The following is a 22,651-nucleotide window of genomic DNA, read 5'->3' on the forward strand; positions in this document are numbered from 1 at the left end:
AAAGTTTAGTATACAGTGTGCTGTATCCACACTGTCCCTAACAGGCAGCCATACCTATGGGACCCACTTTCATTTTTGAATTCCTGCAAACATTTGCCCACCACAGGTGTGTTCCTCTGAAAGTATTACATGCAAAAAAAAAAAAAAACTATTGGGTATGTTAATGTGGTTAGAAAATACTAAATAGTCAACTTTCATGTCAACACAATTTTCACTGATACAGGTAATAATAAATGTCAGATCATGAATTTAGAAACATTAATGCTTCACAATACTGTATATCCTAAGACTTTCTATACTTTATTAAATATGTTGTCACTAACATTCCCATCCTACATCTTCGTTTTTTAAACAAATATATTGTTACAACCATCCCATCCTCCTTTCATCGCTTACTCAGCTTCCCCCACTGGTTATCAGCGGCTAGGGTCGTATGGAAGTACAGAGCAGTAGATATCTCAAGTGTAGTCGAATTACCACTGGCTGTCCCGCCAGTCTCTGGTAATTTCCCAACGATTGGTATCAGTGTACAGACAAACAACAGGCAGGTAGATTTCCACCAGGTCACAGAAACACGTCTGTGCACTGTGGTCTCCTTTAATAGTCACTAATTCTTCACAACACTGTTAACAGGTCCGTCTTCATAACTCACCTCGGTATTGGCGTCCAGTGAATGTTTTCAGGGGATTAAAATACTTAAATAAAGTACCCTAGTTGTAAAAGTTTAATAATACATTAAAACAACACAACAGGGGAGAGGTAAAACATTCCCACAACCACTATGGCAGGACCGGATATTTTCTTTGTGTGCAGTTAAATGATATACTAAAAATACCAATCACGTTTATATCATTGTTACTGTGTTAAATATGTTTTAACATATCTGATACTTCAAATATAAAAACACTTCATTTTGCACCTGCGGCGAGAAAATAAGGTAGAGAGTCTTCTACAACTGATGCTTTACTTTTATTTGTTGCTAAGTGAATGAATAATTTAATTAAATAATTAAAGTAGTCTCGGTGAAATTTTTAATTTTAACTTCAGGTAAGGTTGGGTGCATTATTACATCTTCAGTCAAGAAATATTTACCGAGCCAACATTTTTTCACACTCACGACCGTCGACAGGAGCTGGACCATTAGTGTCAGGTGACCCGAGGTGAACAAGGGTGGACAGGGAGCTTTAACACTTAAAATCCTCGTATAAAGTAAAAGTGAATCGGCATCGCGTGGTGCAGCAATAGGAGGGAGGAAGATGTGTCTTACAGAAAGGTTTGTTGAATTATATTTAGTTTTTCACGTCGGTTAAGTTGTATTTTAGTCAAAAGGAGGAGTGGATTGTGTTTACAGTAGCAGTCAGGTGATTAACTCCAAGTGGTTATTGTCTTGTCATAACTTAACCTCTATGACACGTTGTAGGAATGTAGAGCAGCGATGATACAGTTTCTTGCAGTTTCTATTTTTAAGGTTTAGAAATTATCAGGGAAAAACTTTTGACAGTTGTTGAATACATCCACTCGATTGAACTGCTAGCGATACGTATGAAAATAGAAGTAATTACGTATGAAGGGAGAGTTGTTGAATTATTCAGGTTGAAATTCAAGACATCAATTATTCCACAGCTGTACCGGACTTAGGAGTGTTCAGAGCAAGAAATATCGTACAGAACTGAAACTCCTTGATATTTTCTTCAGGTCACTGGTACCCTCCATTGAGCAAGTCAGAAATCATAGAAAATGGTTATTGGAGTTCTCGAGAATTTTTCAACGGTAACTAATTTTTCCCGATGAGTTACTTTCTCTACTATCGATATCCATTAAATTTTTATTTTTAATTATTTACCATTTCACGTATCACCAGTGTTAGTAGAGGAAGAAACTTGTGGTGTTTGGTAGTATCACACTGGATAACACCTTCTCACGAGTGTCTGGGCCAAGCAGCACTACCACCGCCCTTCAAATTATTTAGTGTGGATTATAATTACAACTCCCTTCACTATGGTAGACATCGATGGATTGTTTGGTATTTTAACTGACGACGTAATAAGAGGTGAAAATAACTGACAGTAGTGGAGAGAAGTGTTAGTTTAGTGAGTACTTGGGATGTGTCAGATGTGTTGGGATGTACTTTGGATGTGTCAGATGTGTTGGAATGTACTGGGATGTGTTAGATGTGTTGGTATGTACTTGGGATGTGTCAGATGTGTTGGAATGTACTGGGATGTGTTAGATGATGTTAGTTCAGATGACACTTTTCTAGTAAGTGATTCAGGAGGTCTCTCAAATATGAGTGAGTAAGGAAGAGTTTAATCAGAAATCTTAAAAGAGAATGTGAAGTAACTGATGAAAATAGGTAGTGAAAGGTAACTACGATTAAATAATGTTAACTAGGAATAACTGTGATGTGAGTAAATGAAATGATGAGTTACCAATGACATGAGTAAGTGAATGGATTGATAAATGTTTATATAAGGAGATAACCGTGTCAAAGGAGGCGGAAGATATGTTAAACCCACATTTTGATAAGGTACTTTTTACTTTTAAGTACTTAAGTATAAAGTACATTTTTTCCAGATTACTTGTTCTCTAAACTACCTCAGTACTCTCCCCACCTCTGTGTCACTGAAGAATCCCATAGTCACTTAGAATCAAATTATATATGTACCAGAAGAGGAAGTTTCTTGGGACTCCCATTTTTAGGAGCGACAAATGGCCTTACTCTTTCTCATAATACACTGGTACTGTATTTAAGATAATTTCGTATGTCATTAAAATAAATATGAAGATAACCTTTTCTCAGAACCCATTACTTGTACCACCTATTATTTCAGTATACCTGGTACTATAGTGTTATAAAACATTTAGTTTTTTTTTATGACTTATCAGACGCCAAACAACTAATTTCAGCAGCACATAATACCCATTTATCCCATAACAAAACAAGGCGACTCGAACAGCGGTGAAAAGGATAACTTATTTGGGGTGTTGGCACTCGCGCATCTTCAGCAGTCATAGGTTCGAGTCCTGGCACTACCAAACATTGCTTGATTCCTCGGGGTACTCCAGTTTTCTCTTATACTAACACTGGAAAATAAATTTCATAATAAAATAAGAAAGAACAAACCAACCGCCAGAACAGGTAAAATATAAGTGGTAAAATACGAGAAAAAAAAAATTCTAGTTTACAGGAGTCTGGCCCACAATTAATCGTTTTCTATCACAAATAGGAAACTCGCCATGAATAGAAAACGAAAGTATTTTAGAGATAATGGTAGTGTTTGGGAAGGCTAACATAAACCTGAGAACGTTGACCACACTGATGCCTCACTTATCAAAAGATTTTGGAACATCTTCAACTGCACGATGACTTCGTAGAGCCCTCAAGTGAAGAGTGTTTCGTTATATTGATTCCTTGTGCGTGTAGCCAAGTAGTTTCTTTAACATTTGTGTACTTATGTAAATGTAAGCTTTACTTTTTTTTTTTTTTTTTTAGTTTATCCTCTTCACCACTGATCGGCTCGTTAGCCGCTTGGGCGATCGGTCACGTCTGTTACGCACTGTTGGCAAGTACTGGGCATGCACTGGCTTTCATAACACACAAATGAGCCTCAATGTTTTATTTCTTATGTAAATATACTCTCAGTGTAAGCTTCCATGTTATATAAACCTCCCTAAGCGCCAATGTTTACGTGAGAGACTCCACGAGGCAAGACACGTAATAATGTTGCAGTGTTCTAGTTTGGTGTCTGAGCTTAGCAACTATGCACCTATATAAGTCCTGTGATTATATTTTAATATTTTTTTCTTCGTTCACATACTTGAGTGATGTCACTAACCTTCAGATTAGAATTAGATAAAAAAAATATTTGTTTTATCTTATTTACATAATGGCCTAGAGGTGGCCTGTGTAGGATCCCCCCATTGTTGATAATTTTGTCAAGGACTATTATGAAGGCCACTACAGTACTGTTCTTTATTCCACAGCTTGGGCTGGTAGACCGGGCCATAGGTGTACCAGCCTCTGTGTGAAGAAGTATTTCCTTATGTTGTTCTGCATGATAACTTGGCCAGCTTGTAGTTATGTCCTCTCGTGTTGGTGGTGCGAGACATCACAAACAAATGTCCCGGGTTCATGTTTTCCACCACTTTCAGGATCCTCAAAGATTCAGTGAGATCTGCCCTATTGTGCCTTGTCTGAAGGGTTGTTGGTCCTAAGGTCCTCAGTCCACTTGGATAATAGAGATAACAGTTCCGGAATCATCTGAGTCGCTCTGTGCTGCACCTTTTCTAGGGGATGTCAGGTCCTTTAGAGGTAGCGTGTCCATGCCTGTATACAGTAATCCAGACTGGGACGTGCGGGAGATTTGTACAGTTGAAGGAACATTTCTCTATCTTTGTACCTGTAGTCGAAGATTCGCTTTATAATTCACAAATCTCAATTTTCCTTCCCCACTTGTTGCACCGCCTTCAGGGAATGATCTGTCACAACGCCTAGATCTTTCTCTTTATCGACAGTATCCAGGAAAGTGTTGTAACAGAATAGTTGTAATTAGGGTTGTTGAATCCTACGTGTTGGGTGTTGCATTTCGTAATGTTAAAGATCATTTGTCAGTCTGGAGACCATTTGAACAGCTCATGCAGGTCTTTCTGCATTGTTGCCACATTGTCTTGAGTTGTTACCTTCCCAAATATCTTCGTGTCGTCCTCAAATTTGACAATGTGGCTCGATATATTTTCATCTGTGTCGTTTATATAGATCACAAACAAGGTGGGTCCAAGGATAGAGCCTTGTGGTACTCCGCTGAGAACCTTTTACCATTCAGAATGTACTCCATTTATTGCTACTCGTTGTTGTTTGTCTTCGAGCCAGTTGTTAATCCACGTCACAATCTTGCCTGTGGTGCCGTGTGCCTGGATCTTAGAGGCTCGTCGTGCATGTGGGACTTTGTCATACACCTTTGAGAAATCCATGTACAACACATCCACTGGTGAGCCTTGATCCACGTAGTCTGTTGACGTCTCAAGGACCGTGAGTAAGTTTGTCAGACAGGATTTTCTTTACATGAAACCGTGTTGTGATGCGTTGATAAGACTGTGTTCGGTCAGGTGTTGGATGATGGCGTCTCTCAGAATTTGCATATATGTGATGTTAGGCTGGTCGACCTGTGGTTTCCTGCTGCACCTCTCTTACCGTCTTGTATACTGGGGTGACGTTGGCTAAATTCCAGTCCCTCCTGGATAAGAGTCTTAGTGGGATGTAAAACTCCTTTATCACCTTGGCCTGTGCTCCGTCCACTCCAGGGTAGATACTAGTATGTCAACCTCCGTCTCTTGTGTGAATAGTGATGTTTGTCTGTCATCCTCCAGGGCCGACAGTGTCCTTGGGTGTCACTTTACTCCTGGCATATGCATAAAAGGACCTGGGATAGTTTTTGATATTTTGGGTTAGTTTCATCTCAAAGTGCCTTTTAGCTGATCTACATTTAGGGCTCGTTTGTATACTACATACAACAATCAGCATGACGCCCTGTGCTCCGGTATTTCTTCCACACTTGCAGGTACTTCTGGAGTAGGTCTGTGATTCATCCACCTCCTCGCCTCCTTGTTTTCCGGGGTAAACATTCCTCTACTGTTAGCTCAAGGATCTTCATGAAGTCTTTCATTGACTCCCTTTTAACGATTTACTCCCAATTAAATATTTGTTTAAGTTATTGACTTCAAAATGGATTAAACCATAAGACTGTAAAACACATAAATAACTCGGATGTAATCAGTAAGTTGTTGAAGACCAATTATTGTAGGTAGTAGGCAGCTACCACACAGGGAGGTACTACCGCCTGGGAAGATATTGGAAGCATGTGTTGTCTAATGGTAGACCCTGCTGCAATATGTGACCAAGTCCCAGGTTGATGATCTGACTTTCTGCCTCTTTTACACACAATTGCAGGGTCTCAATTGTTTCTCTTACTATTGACAACACAACATACATACAGTATATCAGTTTATAACTCTTGATCTGTCTTAATTTTTTCCATTTGTGGATTAATTTATGGTTCAAATAATTATTATTTTTTCGCACCCAGGCCCCAGAGTGGGCCAGGTGACCTGTGCCCGGGTGAACTAATCCCTGTAAAAAAAACTGATGACACACACACACACGTGCACATTAAACATGTCTTGAAGTTATTATACTATAAGTGATAGCCTCTGTTGGTTCGGTTCTCGTCCAACTCCGTGTAGCACTATAATAACTGGTGTGTTGGCTGCTAACTAACACTGACCCGTCAACCAAGATGAAGGTGGGGTGGGGGAAGTAATGTTGGTGTCGGGTTGTCTTGTAAGTTTATAACACCACCTGTATATAACAGGGCTGTTTGATTTAAATCAAGTTTATTAAAATCATTTATTTAAATCACTATTTGACTTTTACACGTAAATGTAAAGGAAAGGCTGAAACAACTGAATCAAACTGCTTACATAGCCGACTGTACTGTTTTATTAATGACACAAACAAAATATGCTCTTATTACACAAGCTTACATAATTAAACACAAGGAACTTCCACTTTTGTAATGTTCACTATTCAGTTTCCTCATCAAGAATTACAATATTTACTTTGTAACTGAAACAACGAACACACATTTTAGATGAGTGTCATCGCTTGTCACCTTAACCTACATGTTGTCTTGTACTGTATTCTGCTCATGCTTCTAACAGGTAGGAGTTATAGGTTAATATTAAAGGCACTAATAACTGGTTAACTGTGAGCTACTGCGTAATGTAACAGGTTGACAGTGATGATGCAATAATCACCTTTAATGTAATATACTCATTTTGGACTGGATGGTGATAATCAGGGTGCAATAATAACTTATTTTGGATTCTGGTTAATACAAACTTGAATACAATAAAAAATCCGATATTAATAAAATAATCCGATTTAAATGAAATATATATTTTTTTTCAAACCATCAACAACTCTGATCTATAATGATTTCAAAGCGTAGTGTTTACCTGTTAGATTAAGCTTGGTCATTTTATTCACAGGTAACTTAACACTATACGGAGAACCCTTTCTGTTGATTTAATACACGCATATCCACTCATACGCTAGGTAGACAGTGTACCTCCCAAGCTTAGGTGAATTCGTGTTCATAAAATCACACTTGGGTGATAATTGTAATAATATAGATATATTAATTAAGATGAACGTTAAATTTCACAAGTAAGAAACATGGCTCACTGTCACGTCAAGGGGTTCGTGTTTAGAGGTGTGGGATTCAGGGGTTCGGTTTAGAGGTGAGGGATTCAGGGGTTCGGGTTTAGAGGCGAGGGATTCAAGGGTTCGTGTTTAGAGGTGAAAGATTCAGGGGTTCGGTTTAGAGGCGAGGGATTCAAGGGTTCGGGTTTAGAGGTGAGGGATTCAGGGGTTCGGTTTAGAGGCGAGGGATTCAAGGGTTCGTGTTTAGAGGTGAAAGATTCAGGGGTTCGTGTTTAGAGGTGTGGGATTCATAGGCTCGGGTTTAGAGATGACAAGTTTCTGGGGTTCGGTAGAAGGGTTTTAACCGACCATTAACTATGTCTCGACTTTTGTATCAGATAATTCTCTCGTTCTCTCCGCCTTAAGGAATACAGTATACTTCCTTATAGCTGGCAGACGGTAGACACGTCTCGGTTACCACACTCAGTTAATTGTACAGTACATCACCACACTTGTTACGTTATGGGTCTGGTCTCACTGTGGCCCTGCAGGTTAATATGTACCACAGTGGCGCTCTCTCTCTCTCTCTCTCTCATATCAGGTGTCAAAGCTCATGTGTACCCCGTGTGTGTTTGGGGGGGGGGGGTTACTCATGAAGCTGGTCCGTTTGTTTTTCTACGGGTTATATCTTGGGGATTTTTTTGGCATGCAAGGTTAGCTTAAGTTATGGTTCAATAGTGACCAAGTGCTGTGGCGTCTTTATTTATTTATTTATTTACTTCTTTACTAATGTTTTTGTTCATGGTCCGGGTTAATTATATAGGTTCATGTTTAAGCTTGGGTTAGTCAAATAGGATCAATTTTAAGCTTAGTATAGGTTCAATTTTAAGCTTAGGGTAAATAGGTTCAATTTAAGCTTTGGATAATTAGGTTTGAATTTAAGTTAAGGATACTCATGTTTAATTTTAAGCTGGGTTGATGCTGCGCCAGGTGTAGGAGGGAGACAGCCAATCACAACCTGTCCTGCCCGGGTGCGTGTGGATAATGCCAAATTACTCTCCGGGGTAATAACGCGCTGTACTTCCAACAGACTTGCTCAGTTGTTTACTGCGGTGATCCGTGACCTTCAGCTTGACATTGTCTGTGTGTGAACGGTGGTTTGGTTAACTGATTGTTTTTTATTGTTTGAGGAGTTGTACTGTCAGTTTGTATGTATGTATCCGTGTGTATGTATGTATGTATTTATGTATGTATGTATATCTATGTATAAATGTTTATGTATGTATGTATGTGTGTGTGTGTGTGTGTGTGCATAATTGTTCAGAATTTTTAGATATTCAAAAGACAAGAGAGAGATGGATGGATGACGCATTCAAACATGTGCAAGATTGTTAGATTAACTTCGTCTCTCTCTCTCTGTCGTAATCTCAGGGCAAGTTAGCGTATGTAAGTAAGTCTCTCTCTCTGTCTCTCCAGTGTCGTAATCTCAGGGCAAGTTAGCGTATGTAAGTCAGTCTCTCTCTCTCTGTCGTAATTTCAGGGCAAGTTGGCGTAACAAGTAAGTCTCTCTCTCTCTCTTTCTGTCGTAATCTCAGGGCAAGTTAGCGTATGTAAGTAAGTCTCTCTCTCTCTGTCTCTCAGTGTCGTAATCTCAGGGCAAGTTAGCGTATGTAAGTAAGTCTCTCTCTCTCTGTCTCTCAGTGTCGTAATCTCAGGGCAAGTTAGCGTAAGTAAGTCTCTCTCTCTGTCTCTCAGTGTCGTAATCTCAGGGCAAGAGACCATATTTAAGCAGGCACAGTCCCTGAGATTGGCACAGTGCCCTGAGTGCCTCGTGGTTCGTGAGGGTGCTACCACCAGCCAGGAGTTCCCAGAACACACAGGACAGTGCCAAAACTAGGGTGCCCAAGTGCCAGATTTAGCCTCCGCCTTACAAGAATGGTAAAGAATGGTTACTCTGAGCGATAAGGGAAAGGCTGTTTGGTTTTGTCTCTACCTCCTGAGTTCCGGACGAAGAGGGAAAGGCTGTTTGGTTTTGTCTCTACCTCCTGAGTTCCGGACGAAGAGGGAAAGGCTGTTTGGTTTTGTCTCTACCTCCTGAGTTCCGGACGAAGAGGGAAAGGCTGTTTGGTTTTGTCTCTACCTCCTGAGTTCCGGACGAAGGAGAGCTGTCGATTTTTTTAGACATGTTTTAGACGTTCTTATGTTTGTAGATTTGGTTAATTTTGAACGCTAAAAGTGCAGGCAGCTGAACTACTTTTGAACGTTTTAAATTACACTGATTTTGAACGATTTTGAACGCTAAAAGTGCAGGCAGCTGAACTACTTTTGAACGTTTTAAATTACACTGATTTTGAACGCTAGAAGTGTTGTGGATTAAAATAATTTTGAATGATATTAAAAAAAATTACATCGTCAATTAAAACAACATGTTGAACACTTATTAGGCGTGCGGTGGGCGAGTGTGATCCAGTGCTCGCGTCCTGCACTCGACAGTTGGGGGAAACAAGAGATCGAGTGCAGTGTCGGCCATACTGTGCTGAATTTATGGATAAGAAAATCGTAACTAATTGCTTAGTTTATTTTGAGAGACAATGGAATTTTTTATTGATGTTTTTAATTTACTTTTGATCCTTAAAGAACCATAGATTTAAAAGAAGAAAATTACCAAAGGAAATTTTTAATAGAGAATAATAACGAAACTGGTCCATGTAAGGGAATTTGTACTGTAAAAGACCAGATGTTTTTGCTAATATTAAGTGTTTTAGGAACCATTAATTTAACCTACTTTCCATCGTCAAAGAACGGTGTAGTAAGTTGGCGAGGATGAGTGAAGGGATGTAACTAAAGAGAGAGAGAGACTGCATGTGTAGATAGAAAAGGAAAGATATTATAGAAGAGACAAAAACAAACGTAAATACAATAAAATAAAAGGTTAATATATATGAACCACTTACGGAAGAGGTAAAATAAATAAAAGTGATTAAATGAATAAGAATGAAAGATTTGTTTGTACACCGTAATGCCAACGGGACGAGATTTGTTGACGAAATTCCTACCTTGACGATTTTCTTGTTAGTATTTTAGTTTGTGTAATTGTGTACAAACTTGTAGTACGTGGATTAGTGAGTGTACATTTATTATGCTGGTTTGTGCTCTGTGTACATGTATTGTGTATATTTACTTTTTTATAAGAAGTGTACATGGGTTTAGGGTGTACATGGGTTTAGAGTGTACATGGGTTTAGAGTGTACATGGGTTTAGAATGTAAGTGGGTTTAGAGTGTACGTACATGGGTTTAGAGTACACATGGGTTTAGAGTGTACATGAGTTTAGAGTGCACATGGGTTTAGAGTGCACATGGGTTTAGAGTGTACATGGGTTTAGAGTGTACATGGGTTTAGAGTGTACATTGGTTTAGAGTGCACATGGGTTTAGAGTGTACATGGGTTTAGAGTGTACATTGGTTTAGAGTGCACATGGGTTTAGAGTGTACATGGGTTTAGAGTGTACATGGGTTAGGTGAATAAATGCCATGTGCTTTGTTTAGAATAGGCGTAGGCTAATGGATTGGGGCGCTGTACTATATTTGGACACACACACACACACACGATTCAGTGAAATATGTGAATGAGTTTTGTTGAGTTCGACGAGATGGATGTAGGCCGCTGCTTGGTTGGTAGTAGTAGTAGTAGTAGTAGTAGTAGTAGTAGTAGTAGCAGTAGTACGAGGGTCAAGAGACTTCTTCACCTGAATATTATTACATTAAGAATATTTTTTTTAGTCTGTCCAGGGATCGTCTAGTTGTTTCATCAAGCACTGACCCCCGCCCCTAAGCTTCCCAGTCCCAGAGTTAAGCTTATTTTAATCTATTTTAACTTAATATAACCAATTAGAGGTGTTAGTGGTTTCCTCCTGTATAACATAACTAATTAACCTTACATAACGAAATCCAATTTAGTTTAAGTTAACCTAATGTCATTTTGAGGATAAACTAACGACATGGCAATTGGTTTATCCTTTAAGACGAAGATGACATATTGATAGAGCAGTCAGTGACCAATACGAGGATAGCAATAATTTATTTGTTGGCGTGAGGCTTGATGGATACGAGTCAGTGTAATATTTCGTTTTGACTTCATGTTCCCGCTCGCCTGTCTACTGTTTGTTTTATTTTACTATGGTCTTTAAACCACTTCCTATGTTTAAGTTGAATATACATCAGATAAAGACTGATTAAAAGAGAGAGAGATTATTTAAACCTTTCCTCGTCATCTAGATTTGAGAGAATATGGTACTAAATGTTTTTTTTTGGTTTTTGGTTTTTTAGATGTGAAGCAAACTAAACTAAACTAAACTAACGTGATTAAAATAATACTTAATATCACTAGTTTAGGTTAGGTTAGGTTAGGTCAGTTTGCCGGGTATAATCTTTTATAAATTATAATGAGTGCCTTAGCGTCTCATATCGTCAAATGATCTTAGTAAGTTTATATTAAATTAATCTCCTAGTATTTGTAGCACCACCACTAGCCCTGCGTGCATGTTTACTAGCACCACTAGCCTCGGGTATATGTACTAGCCCTGTATTATGTAGTTGTACCACCACTAGCGCTGAGAGAGAGAGGGGGCAAGCAGGAAGCAGGGTTACTGTTGTTCCTAATTCGTTGAGACAGCGGATAGATAGCCTTGGCTCTCTCTCTCTCTCTCTCTCTCTCTCTCTCTCTCTCTCTCGTCTCAACAATACTGTATCAGCGTGAGCCTCCTCACTACTTCCTTCTTCCCTCTCCTACACACTCTTCTCTCCCACCTCGCTGTCTCCTTATTTTTCATACACCCCTCCACCCCCCCCACACTCCATCTGCTCCCCCCCCCCTCCCCTCTCTCCCTCCCCTCTCCACACTCTCTTTCCCTTTCTCATCTCCGCACCCTCCTACTTTCTCTTTCTAAACGCCGCCTCTCTCTCTCTCTTTCATACACCTTTTTTTTCCCAGGTAGGCAGGCAGGTAGGAGAGAGTTCAGGCACCCTAATGAGGAAGTGTTTTGGGTGGGCCGCCGCGCTGTGCTGGTTGTAAACAGTGTTCCGTGCGTGGCAGGGAAGGGTGGGAGGGGGGGAGGGGGGAGGCACACAACGGACTATAAGCGACCACTCACCTTGTTTACCAACTCTCGCCCACCCTGGACTCGAATCCAATTGGCCTTGGGAGCTGAAATTGATTTGTTTTATTCAGAATAACATTGATTGAACAGATTTATTTGACCTACCTGAAGATTATTTTACCTGGGTGGGTTTGGATAGGTTAGGGGTTAGGTTAGATTAGGATAGGGGTTAGGTTAGGTTTAGATAGGCTAGGTTAGGGTAGGGGTTAAGTTAGGTTGGTTATAATAATGTTAACGTGAAATAATCGGGGGGGGGAGGAGGTGATTAATTTCCAGGTGAATCTAGTTTCTTTAGCTAGAATAATATAGATTGTAACTGTCTATTTATCCAGAGTAACAGATACAAAGTGAACAACAACAACAACAACAACAACAACAACAACCACCATATGACAAAGGGTGTTTGGAGTACTGTTGACTACACTACATAACAAAACTACAGGACCATCGGTACTATATACTGTACATCTTACTGTTTCAACTTACGCTATACGCCGGGACCTGACACATCACCTGGCGTATGTGTTCAGGTCCTGGCGCGCACGCGCGTGTGTAAATAATAATAATAATTAACGGTTTATTGAAAAAGTTCTGCAGCCTCAAGGCTGAAATATACACTGGACAAAAATGACTTATTACATACTGGATTTGGTCATGGGGACACCGGGTGGTGTGGTGTTCACGTGGTGTGGTAATTCGTCCTCGGGTGTTGATATGAAGGACCTCACGTGGTCATGGAGACACCGGGTGGTGTGGGGTGGTGTCACAGTACCCCATCCTACTGGGTGGTGGTGTGTTATCATAGTCAGGTGTAAACCCAACCCACTGTTGTTCCCAGGGTGGACTGATTAACATCTCCTGGTCAGAATATGGCGGTCAATTCCCAGGGGTGCTTATCTCACTGGTGGGTCACTGCTCTCACTGGTACTGTCTAGTGCTGAATTCACTGGCTTAAACACTGTTCATCACTGTTCAACACTGGTCCCACATTTTCCCGCAACGAAATTGTCACTGTTGACGGACTTGGGGAATGGGTCGACATTGGCCAAGGGAGGCAGCTGTGCGTGTCGTTACTGCTGTACACACCCAGGCCGCTTTATCATTACACGTGGCATCTTGGTCTGCTCATTCTCTTCCGATCATATCTTGAAGTTGTAACCACGAACGTTGTCCTGTCCGTAGAGTCCGTTTCTCCCAAGGTTCTGTCCGTAGAGTCCGTTAAGGTGACCTGTTTGTGTTCGTTGTTGGTCTCTACTGACAGGCGGTGAGACAGCAATATCTAGTTACGGTCAACGGGCTTTCTTCGTATACTGTCTGTCTGTCTGTCTGTCTGTCTGTCTCTTTATCTATTTATCTATCTGTCTTTCTATTTATCTATCAATCTGTCTGTCTGTCTGTCTGTCTATAGATTTGTGTGTGCATTCTTATATGTGTTATGTTCGTTTGTGTGTGTGTGTAACGTTCGTGTGTGGGTGTGTACACGTATCCATGTGTATGTCTCCGTGTGCGTACATGGATTTCATTACGTTCTCATGTCCTTGAATTCGTGTATACATTGTCGAGTGTGTGTGTGCGCTATCTTGTATGTACAGGTATTCTTTAGTATGTGCGTGTAACGAGGTGAAAGTGTGTGTGTGTGTGTGTGTGTGTGTGTGTGTGTGTGTGTGTACAAGGCCATGACAGGTGACCGCCCTGACTCCTGTAGTTGTCCAGGTGACCTTATCCCCCTCCTCCACCCCCCTTCCGCCCCCCTACTGCCTCCCCCTCCACTCCTCCCCTCCCTTCCTCCCCTTCCAACACCCTCCCCCCCTTCAACCCCTCCCCCTTCAACCCCCTCCCCCCTTCAACCCCTCCCCCTTCAACCCCCTCCCTCCTTCAACCCCTCCCTCCTTCAACCCCTCCCCTTCAACCCCTCCCCTTCAACCCCCTCCCCTTCAACCCCCTCCCCTTCAACCCCTCCCCCTTCAACCCCCTCCCCCTTCAACCCCCTCCCCCTTCGCCCCCTCCCCTTCAACCCCCTCCCCCGCCAACCCCTCCCCCTTCAACCCCTCCTCCTTCAACCCCCTTCAACCCTCCTCCTTCAACCCTTCATCCTCTCCTCCCCACCTCCTTCAACCCCTCCCATCAACCCTTCAACCCCTTCAACCCTCCCCTTCACCCTGTCCCTTCAACCCTCCTCTTCAACCCTCCTTCAACCCCTCTTCAACCCCCTCCTCAACCCCTCCCCTTCAACCCTCCTTCAACCCTCCTCCTTCAACCCCGAATTGAATTTACAGTGATACACGGCTTGGCTGACGACCTTAACCGGATCTATAGCATCCGGTTGCTTAGGTTAGGTTAGGTTAGGTTAGGTTAGATACTTTGGATGACCTTAACGGGATCTATAATGTCCGGTTACTAGGGACGTGTGTGATCTTCCTTTAACCGATGTCTTAACCGGACTTACTGTATTTAACCCGGTTATCTGGGACGTGTTATCTTCCTTTAACCGGTTATTGCGATGTTTTTAAGGTTTATTATTATCCGGAGTTACCAAGCGCCGGATAACTGAACCCATGTCCTCACTAGTCAAGATGAGTCTCTCTCCCTGACGTAACAGAGTGTGGTTCTGTGGTCGTTGACACTATGTGAGTATTGCCAAATATTCGTGGGACCTGCCTCTCTCTCTCTCTCTCTCTCTCTCTCTCTCACAGCCTACATTCTCCCTTTTCTTTCTCTCCCCAGCTCATGACTGATGAGAAAGATGGAGAATGAGAGAGAGAAAGGGAGAGAGAGAGAGAGAGAGAGAGAGAGAGAGAGAAGAGAGAGAGTGTACAGAGTTATATTTGTTCCTCAATTACTTCCCCAACACACTTCCTCCTCCTCCCTCTCTTCCTCCTCCTTCCTCCTCCTCTTCCCTCCCCCTCCTTCCCTCCTTTCCTTTCTCTCTTTCCTTTTCCCTTTGTTTGATGTTCTTCTCTTTCTCTGTCTCTCCATTTTAACTTTCTCGGCATGCACGGTCTGTCTGTCTGTCTGTCTGTCTGTCTGTCTGTCAGTTATTCAGTGTGCACGCCTTCCAATAAGTGTATGTATGTATGTATGTATGTATGTATGTATGTATGTATGTATGTATGTATGTATGTATGCATGTAGTAGAGTACACCCGTCAGCCAGTAATGACTACCAAAACATAACACTTGACCTCAGATAACCTCACTTCCTCGTTCTGGTCTCATGTACGGTGTGGTTTGAGGTGGCTGAGGTGTGGTTTGAGGTGGCTGAGGGTGTGGCTTGGAGATGGCTGAGGTGTGGCTGAGGTGGCTGAGGGTGTGGCTTGAGGTGGCTGAGGGTGTGGCTTGAGGTGGCTGAGGGTGTGGCTTGGAGGTTGAGGCGTGTGAGGTTGAGGGTGTGGCTTGAGTGGCTGAGTGTGGCTTGAGGTGGGAGGTGTGGGGGTGGCTGGAGGGTGGTTTGAGGTGGCTGAGGGTGTGCTTGAGGTGGTGAGGTGTGGCTTGAGGTGGCTGAGGGTGTGGCTTGAGGTGGCTGAGGGTGGCTTGAGGTGGCTGAGGGTGTGGTTTGAGGTGGCTGAGGGTGGCTTGAGGTGGATGAGGGTGTGGCTTGAGGTGGCTGAGGGTGTGGCTTGAGGTGGTGAGGGTGTGGCTTGAGGTGGCTGAGGGTGTGGCTGAGGTGGCTGAGGGTGTGGCTGAGGTGGATGAGGGTGTGGTTTGAGGTGGATGAGGGTGTGGCTTGAGGTGGCTGAGGGTGTGGCTTGAGGTGGCTGAGGTGGCTTGAGGTGGCTGAGGGTGGTTTGAGGTGGGGGGGTGGCTGAGGGTTGGAGGGTGTGGCTTGAGGTGGATGAGGGTGTGGTTTGAGGTGGCTGAGGGTGTGGCTTGAGGTGGCTGAGGTGTGGCTGAGGTGGCTGAGGGTGTGGCTTGAGGTGGCTGAGGGTGGCTTGAGGTGATGAGGGTGTGGTTTGAGGTGGCTGAGGGTGTGACTTGAGGTGGGAGGTGTGGCTTGAGGTGTGAGGTGTGCTGAGTGGTGAGGGTGTGGCTTGAGGTGGCTGAGGGTGTGGCTTGAGGTGGCTGAGGGAGAAGAATTGTTTTCTCTGGTGGTTAGGTTAGGTTAGGTTAGGGTTAGATTGGTTAGGTTAAGGTTGGTTAGGTTAAGGTTGGTTAGATTTGTTTAGGTTAGGGTAAGGTTGGTTAGATTTAGTTAATTTAGATCAGATTAACTCGACTAGTCAGGTTAGGTTAGGTTAAGCTGGGTTAACTTAGGTCTGGTTATTGTTTAAACATCACAACTTTATCCACAAATATTTACTTAACGTTGACTTTCGAGGAATTAACCATAAACACATTAACCAAGATCCCACTGTCATTAACCCGAGACGTTAATGTTTGATCAATGTTTTATTAACGGGACATGGTAGGCTTGGTGTAGGTAAACAAACAAGGTATTGGTGACCCTGAGGTGGTTGTTGTGTATTATTATTATTATTATTATTATTATTATTATTATTATTATTATTATTTTGTTATTATTATTATTATTTTTATTATTATTATTATTATTATTATTATTATTATTATTATTATTATTATTATTATTATTATTATTGTTATTATTATTATTATTATTATTGTTATTATTATTATTATTTTATTATTATTATTATTATTATTATTGTTTTGTTATTATTATTATTGTTATTATTATTATTGTTATTATTGTCGTTGTTGTTATTATAAACTCTGTACTGTATACTATAATAATTCTTTGCTCGTAATACAAAAAAGTTAAAAAAAATAGCTTAAAATTCAGAAGGATTGTGGAAACTGTTTTATATAAGTCAGACAGACGAACAGTTTGGGACGGCTAACATAGACTTGTTTATGAAAGTTATTTATAGAAAAGCCACAATGAACAGGTGGGTATTGTGGTGCAGTCCCCTTCACTAGTGCGTTTACAGGCCTGTTATACAAACATTCCACTAATCATAACATTGAGATATTTATTTTAATATTGTTTGACTTTGATTATTGTTGCTAGTTTTCTTCCGTCGAATCTAAACAAACACAGCTCTGCCACACTGCACAACACCCGAGGAGCCCCTGTAAACGCACTAGTGAAGGGGACTGTACACTGCCTTATTACTAAACCATCTCCACTAACCTCTTCACTATGGGGACGCCAGACGATTGTATTCAGCTCAGAGGTGAACCTGGACACAAGAGGATAAATTAATTCCTGCTCAGAACTTGAATAGAAAACAAGATAGATTAGGCAACGTGTGTTATCAAGCATATAATACACTAAAATACAATAGTCACTTGTATAGTTAACAATACAATACAATAATCACCTGTATAGTTACCAATACAATACAATAATAAAGTACTAATATCCCCCACAGGTGAGTCCTCAACAACACTGACTACTGAGGCGAGTGACTGACAGATGGTGAGTAAATTTATTCATTCATTTGTTCAATATTTTACTCAGGATTATTAACACTGACGTTATGATAATTATCTCAAGAATTACTTGTAATGCTAGTGCGTCCGGGCTGACCGTTAGTCTCTCGCTGTTTTCCTCGTTCTCTCGGAAGTGTCGGGTCGGGTCGGGTCGGGTTGGGTGTCCCGGATCGGATTAGTTGGAAATTTTTTGAGATCCCCACATGACACTTGCTATCCATGCCAAGTTTGGTCGAGATCGGTAAAGTAGTTTCCGAGATTCTCGTGCGGACACACAGACAGACAGAGAGAGAGAGAGAGAGAGAGAGAGAGATTATTACTATTGTTAGACACACAACACGCACTACTACTACTACTACAACTATTGCTAATACTTTCTTTTAAATGGCCTCCAGCTTCCCCAAGCCATGCTTCTTCGCCACCATTTTATTACCATAAAATAAATATCCTAATACATAAGTTGCCACCTGGCTGTGTTGAGTTAGTTGTGCTGCAGATCTATGCGGCATTCAGTGGCTGTTGCCTCAAAGTCAATATCTGCAACTGTTGTCGGCTTTGGGGGATGCTCTCGTTCCCCTGAGGCCGAGCAAAGCCGACCTGAGGAGAGAGAAGGACAGTCGACATCTCACCTAGGCTGTAACATAACTTCTGAGCTGTTGCTTCTGTTCGGAGATCACCTCCGCGAGTCTGGCGTAGAAGCATCTTGCACTTGGTCCCATCCCACCAGAGGTTGTGAACACCAGAGGAGAGAAGCTTCCCTCGAGCACTGACGTCCACACCTCCTGCGTTATAGCTACCTTTTTTTTTCTTCAAGTTCACTGTCAGTTGTTGAAGTTTATCACATTGGGTGTGGTGCCATTTTTTGTCGTAGTGGAACGTCGAATCTTGTATAATTCGTTGTAGTCCTTCTCGCCCTCTGCATGGGCTCAGTGAGGGCTGCCGTGAGCTTGAGAGAGTTCTGGTGTTCTGTACGGACAAACTCCACTGAATCAGTAATTCCCATTCCTCCCAGTCTCGGTGGTAGTGCAAGGAGTGACGCTTCTGCTGGGGTTAGGTGGTGGCTTTTTACTAGTGTTGGGATAAAAACGACGCTGATGGCTTCTTCCAGAGGGTGGAAGGAGTGTCATATCGGGGATGGTACGCATCAGGTAACTCCAGCGGTGCTTGACTCCATGGGTGACTACTGCAATCGCCGCATGTGGATCTGTGTTAGCAATATCAGACAGAGTTTGACTTTCCTTCACCCACTCATTTACCTTTCCCGTTACGTACTCGATCTTGAAATCATTCGTGCCGATTACCACACCTAGATGTCTTTGGCTTTTACTACAACTACAAATAGTAATACACGAATAAGGTGTCTGTTAATAATAGCAACGGTGATAATGACAATAAATAATAATAATAATAATAAACCATAAAATATTTCAGTTTCAAAACACTCTTGGAGTCTTCATTCAGCTCAGCGTAACAACAGCAGATGAAAAATTATCCCGGATAATTGTCAAATGTTGATGGCTAATGTATTAACTAACTTAGAACACACGTTTAAAACACCTTAGTTGTTGAAGCACAGTAAAACCCTTCTGTATATATATATGCAGTATACAGTATATATTTCCTAGGCCACGGATGAACGCAGTAATTTATATTTTTTTCTCGGATGATAGATACGTATTGGTGTCCTAATTAACCTGCCCCCTCCCGCCCTGCTAAAATACCTGACTATAGAACTCCACACCTGACTATAGAGCTCCACACCTGACTATAGAGCTCCACACTGAAAGAGCTCACACCTGACTATAGAGCTCCACACCTGACTATAGAACTCCACACCTGACTATAGAACTCACACCTGACTATAGAACTCCACACCTGACTATAGAGCTCCACACCTGACTATGACCCTGATTGAACTCACACCTGACTATAGAACTCCACACCTGACTATAGAACTCCACACCTGACTATAGAACTCCACACCTGACTATGCTCCACACCTGACTATAGAACTCCACACCTGACTATAGAGCCCACCTGACTAGAACTCACCTGACTATAGAACTCCACACCTGACTATAGAGCTCCAGACACGTACTAAAAACCTGCCTCTTACCGTTCTAGATTCATATGATTCATCGTGACAAATGTGAGAGGGAGGGAGGGAACACCTGTTAAGACACCGAATATTTAGCGTGGGAGGAGGGAGGAGGGAGGGAGGGTGGAGGGAGGGGAGGGAGTGAGGGAGGGAGGGAGGGAGGATGTGAGGTGGAAGATGGTTGGGGAGAGAGAGAGAGAGAGAGAGAGAGAGAGAGAGAGAGAGAGAGAGTTGTGGACCATAAACATTAAGTATTTGGTTCACACTAATGACAGCACGGTGAGTTGATGCTACATGTCCGAATGTCTTCACTCTTTAACAGTTCATATTAGTTTATTATTAGAACGTGTGTGTGTGTGTGTGTGTGTGTGTGTGTGTGTGTGTGTGTACGTGTACGGGTACGTGTGTGTGTGTGTGTACGTGTACGTGTACGTGTACGTGTGTGTGTGTCAGTTGGTTTTTCTGATGTATATTCTTGAGTAAATTTACATAGTTGCCAGTGATGATTTATCTGTTCATATTTTTTTCATTTGTTATTCTTATTAATGATATAAATTTGATAAGAGAAACGTCAAATTCAACCCGGAAATATAATAACAACAACAACAATAATAATAATAATAATAATAATAATAATAATAATAATAATAATAATAATAATAATAATAATAATAATAATAATAATAATAATAATAATAATATATATAAAAATGACAAAAATTAAATATAATAAAAATCGACTCGAATACAGTAAATAAAATTAAAATAAATCGAAGTGAAATAAAAGGAATCGACCTCACGTGGTGTCTAGTGTGTGTGCCAACTACGCCCGTGTTCCTAGGGCCTTGTGTCCCCTCCCTCCCACAGTGCCACCGTCTGCCTCCCCACAGTACCATCTGCCTCCTCCCACAGTGCCACCGTCTGCCTCCCCCACAGTGCCACCGTCTGCCTCTCCCACAGTGCCACCATCTGCCTCTCCCACAGTGCCACCATCTGCCTCTCCCACAGTGCCACCGTCCGCCTCTCCCACAGTGCCACCATCCTGTCTTATTGGTAGTGACGAGTGATAGCCATACAGCAGGGATAACTGTAGATATTGACTATGAGGCAACAGTCACTGAATGCCGCATAGATCTGTGGCTCTACCAACTCAACACAGGCAGGGTAGCGACTTATGCATTAGGATAGTCAATTTTAAGGTAATAAAATGGTGGCAAAGGTGTGGCTATTGGGGGAGGATGGCGGCCACTTTAAAAAATAGTAGTAGTAGTAGTAGTAGTAGTCCTTATAGTAACAGTAGTAGTAATATCTGAGATGATGTAATGGTAACACGAACATGACAACATACGATAACATCAATAAATCATAATGGTAGCGGTAGTAACGGGGCGTGGAAGTGAGTTATCTGGGCGGGATGTGAAAAGTTTTCCCTTGCGGTGCCAAAAACAAACTGCGGAGTTCCCCGAGCGTCTGGAACACTTCGCCGCCCCACCCCACATCAACAAGTCTCTATTTATTTTCTGACTGCGTCTTAAACTCTAGGTGGCGTAGTTCTCTTTTTGCCTTATTTGTATATTTTCCCAAAGGAAATTATTTCAGGGGCGGTGTTGTTGTGTTGTGTGTCCATTGACCTCGGGAGAGACAACAACGAGATACGACAGATTCTCAAGTTTGTTGCCGCCTCTGTGTGGGGTTGTCCTCTGCCCGTCTTCACCAGGGGACGACACAAAAACTTCCCAGCTCTCAGACGTTGTTTGAACCTGTTCTGTTTATAACTGATTCAATTAACACCATAACTTCGTCTGTGTATAAATGTTAGCCTTCACCCCTATATGAATGGTCCCGGTTTGTTTATGTTTAAGATCAGCTGTTGTCCTCACGTCTAAACTCTTACCGCCCCCTGTTTTACACCAACCCCTTCTCACCTCCCCCGTGCTCTTCCTTCTTCGTCAGAAGGCCGCGGGACATCCCCAAAGTAATTATAGAAGACCCTTCCCTCTTGACCTCGCCACTCAGGGGCCATTCCCTCCCTGTGGGAGATGCATCCCCCCCACTTCCTCCTTCCCCTTATGTTCAACCTCTTCGCTCTGATCCACTTCCCCCTCTCACTTTAGACCACCGTCCCATTCCGCCTCCCTCTCTCTACGAGCCACTTCTTCCTCTCACCTCTCCCAATTCACACCCCCTTACCCCATCTGAACCGCCTCCCCCTCACCACTGTTGGAGGTGGTGGAGGTCTTGCCAGAACCACCTGTACAACTGCGACTCTCGCCGCCACAGAAACACGCGGCAAGAATATGCGCAACATCCCCCGCCTTAAAAATGCCTACGTTAATTTTTCTCTTCCGTAACTGGTGGTGGGAGGGTGGCCAGGCCAGGGAGGGCGGCCAGGCCAGGGAGGGCGGCCAGGCCAGGGAGGGTGATGATCATCACATATGTCAGGTTTCGTCAGCGGGTCGCGTGAGTAGGTAGGGCGGTCAGTGACGTGTGTGTGTGGCCACGTATGTAGAAACATCACCCGTGACCACACATACACTATCCTTGACCCGATGATAACTTGTTACAGATGACCGAACACCGGGTGAAAAGGTCATAGGTCAAGGTTACACCTTTGACACTTGCTAAGCTAACCTAACGCACCCTCGCCCAGTTCATCATCTGAGTGTAAGGAGGAAGTTAGGCACTGTATTGCTCTGGCGCCGCAGGATGTCAGGAGTGCACAATAAACTAGCCCCTGTGGCCACT

At 42.4% G+C, this 22,651-nt stretch overlaps 1 protein-coding gene across 1 annotated transcript; it reads right to left on the bottom strand.

Moving 5' to 3' along the window:
- Positions 1-4,306: 4,306 nt before the first annotated feature.
- On the bottom strand, positions 4,307-19,947 carry LOC121859607 (protein transport protein sec31-like). Its single transcript, XM_042356546.1, has 5 exons — positions 19,925-19,947; positions 19,065-19,140; positions 15,555-15,897; positions 4,817-5,009; positions 4,307-4,400 (listed from the first exon to the last, which is right to left on the bottom strand). The coding sequence occupies exons 1-5, from the start codon at positions 19,945-19,947 to the stop codon at positions 4,307-4,309; spliced, it is 729 nt and encodes a 242-aa protein (XP_042212480.1).
- Between the last annotated feature and the right edge of the window lie 2,704 nt (positions 19,948-22,651).

This window comes from Homarus americanus, unplaced genomic scaffold (genome assembly GCF_018991925.1).
Source record: "Homarus americanus isolate GMGI-L3 unplaced genomic scaffold, GMGI_Hamer_2.0 scaffold7626, whole genome shotgun sequence".
NCBI lineage: Eukaryota > Metazoa > Arthropoda > Malacostraca > Decapoda > Nephropidae > Homarus > Homarus americanus.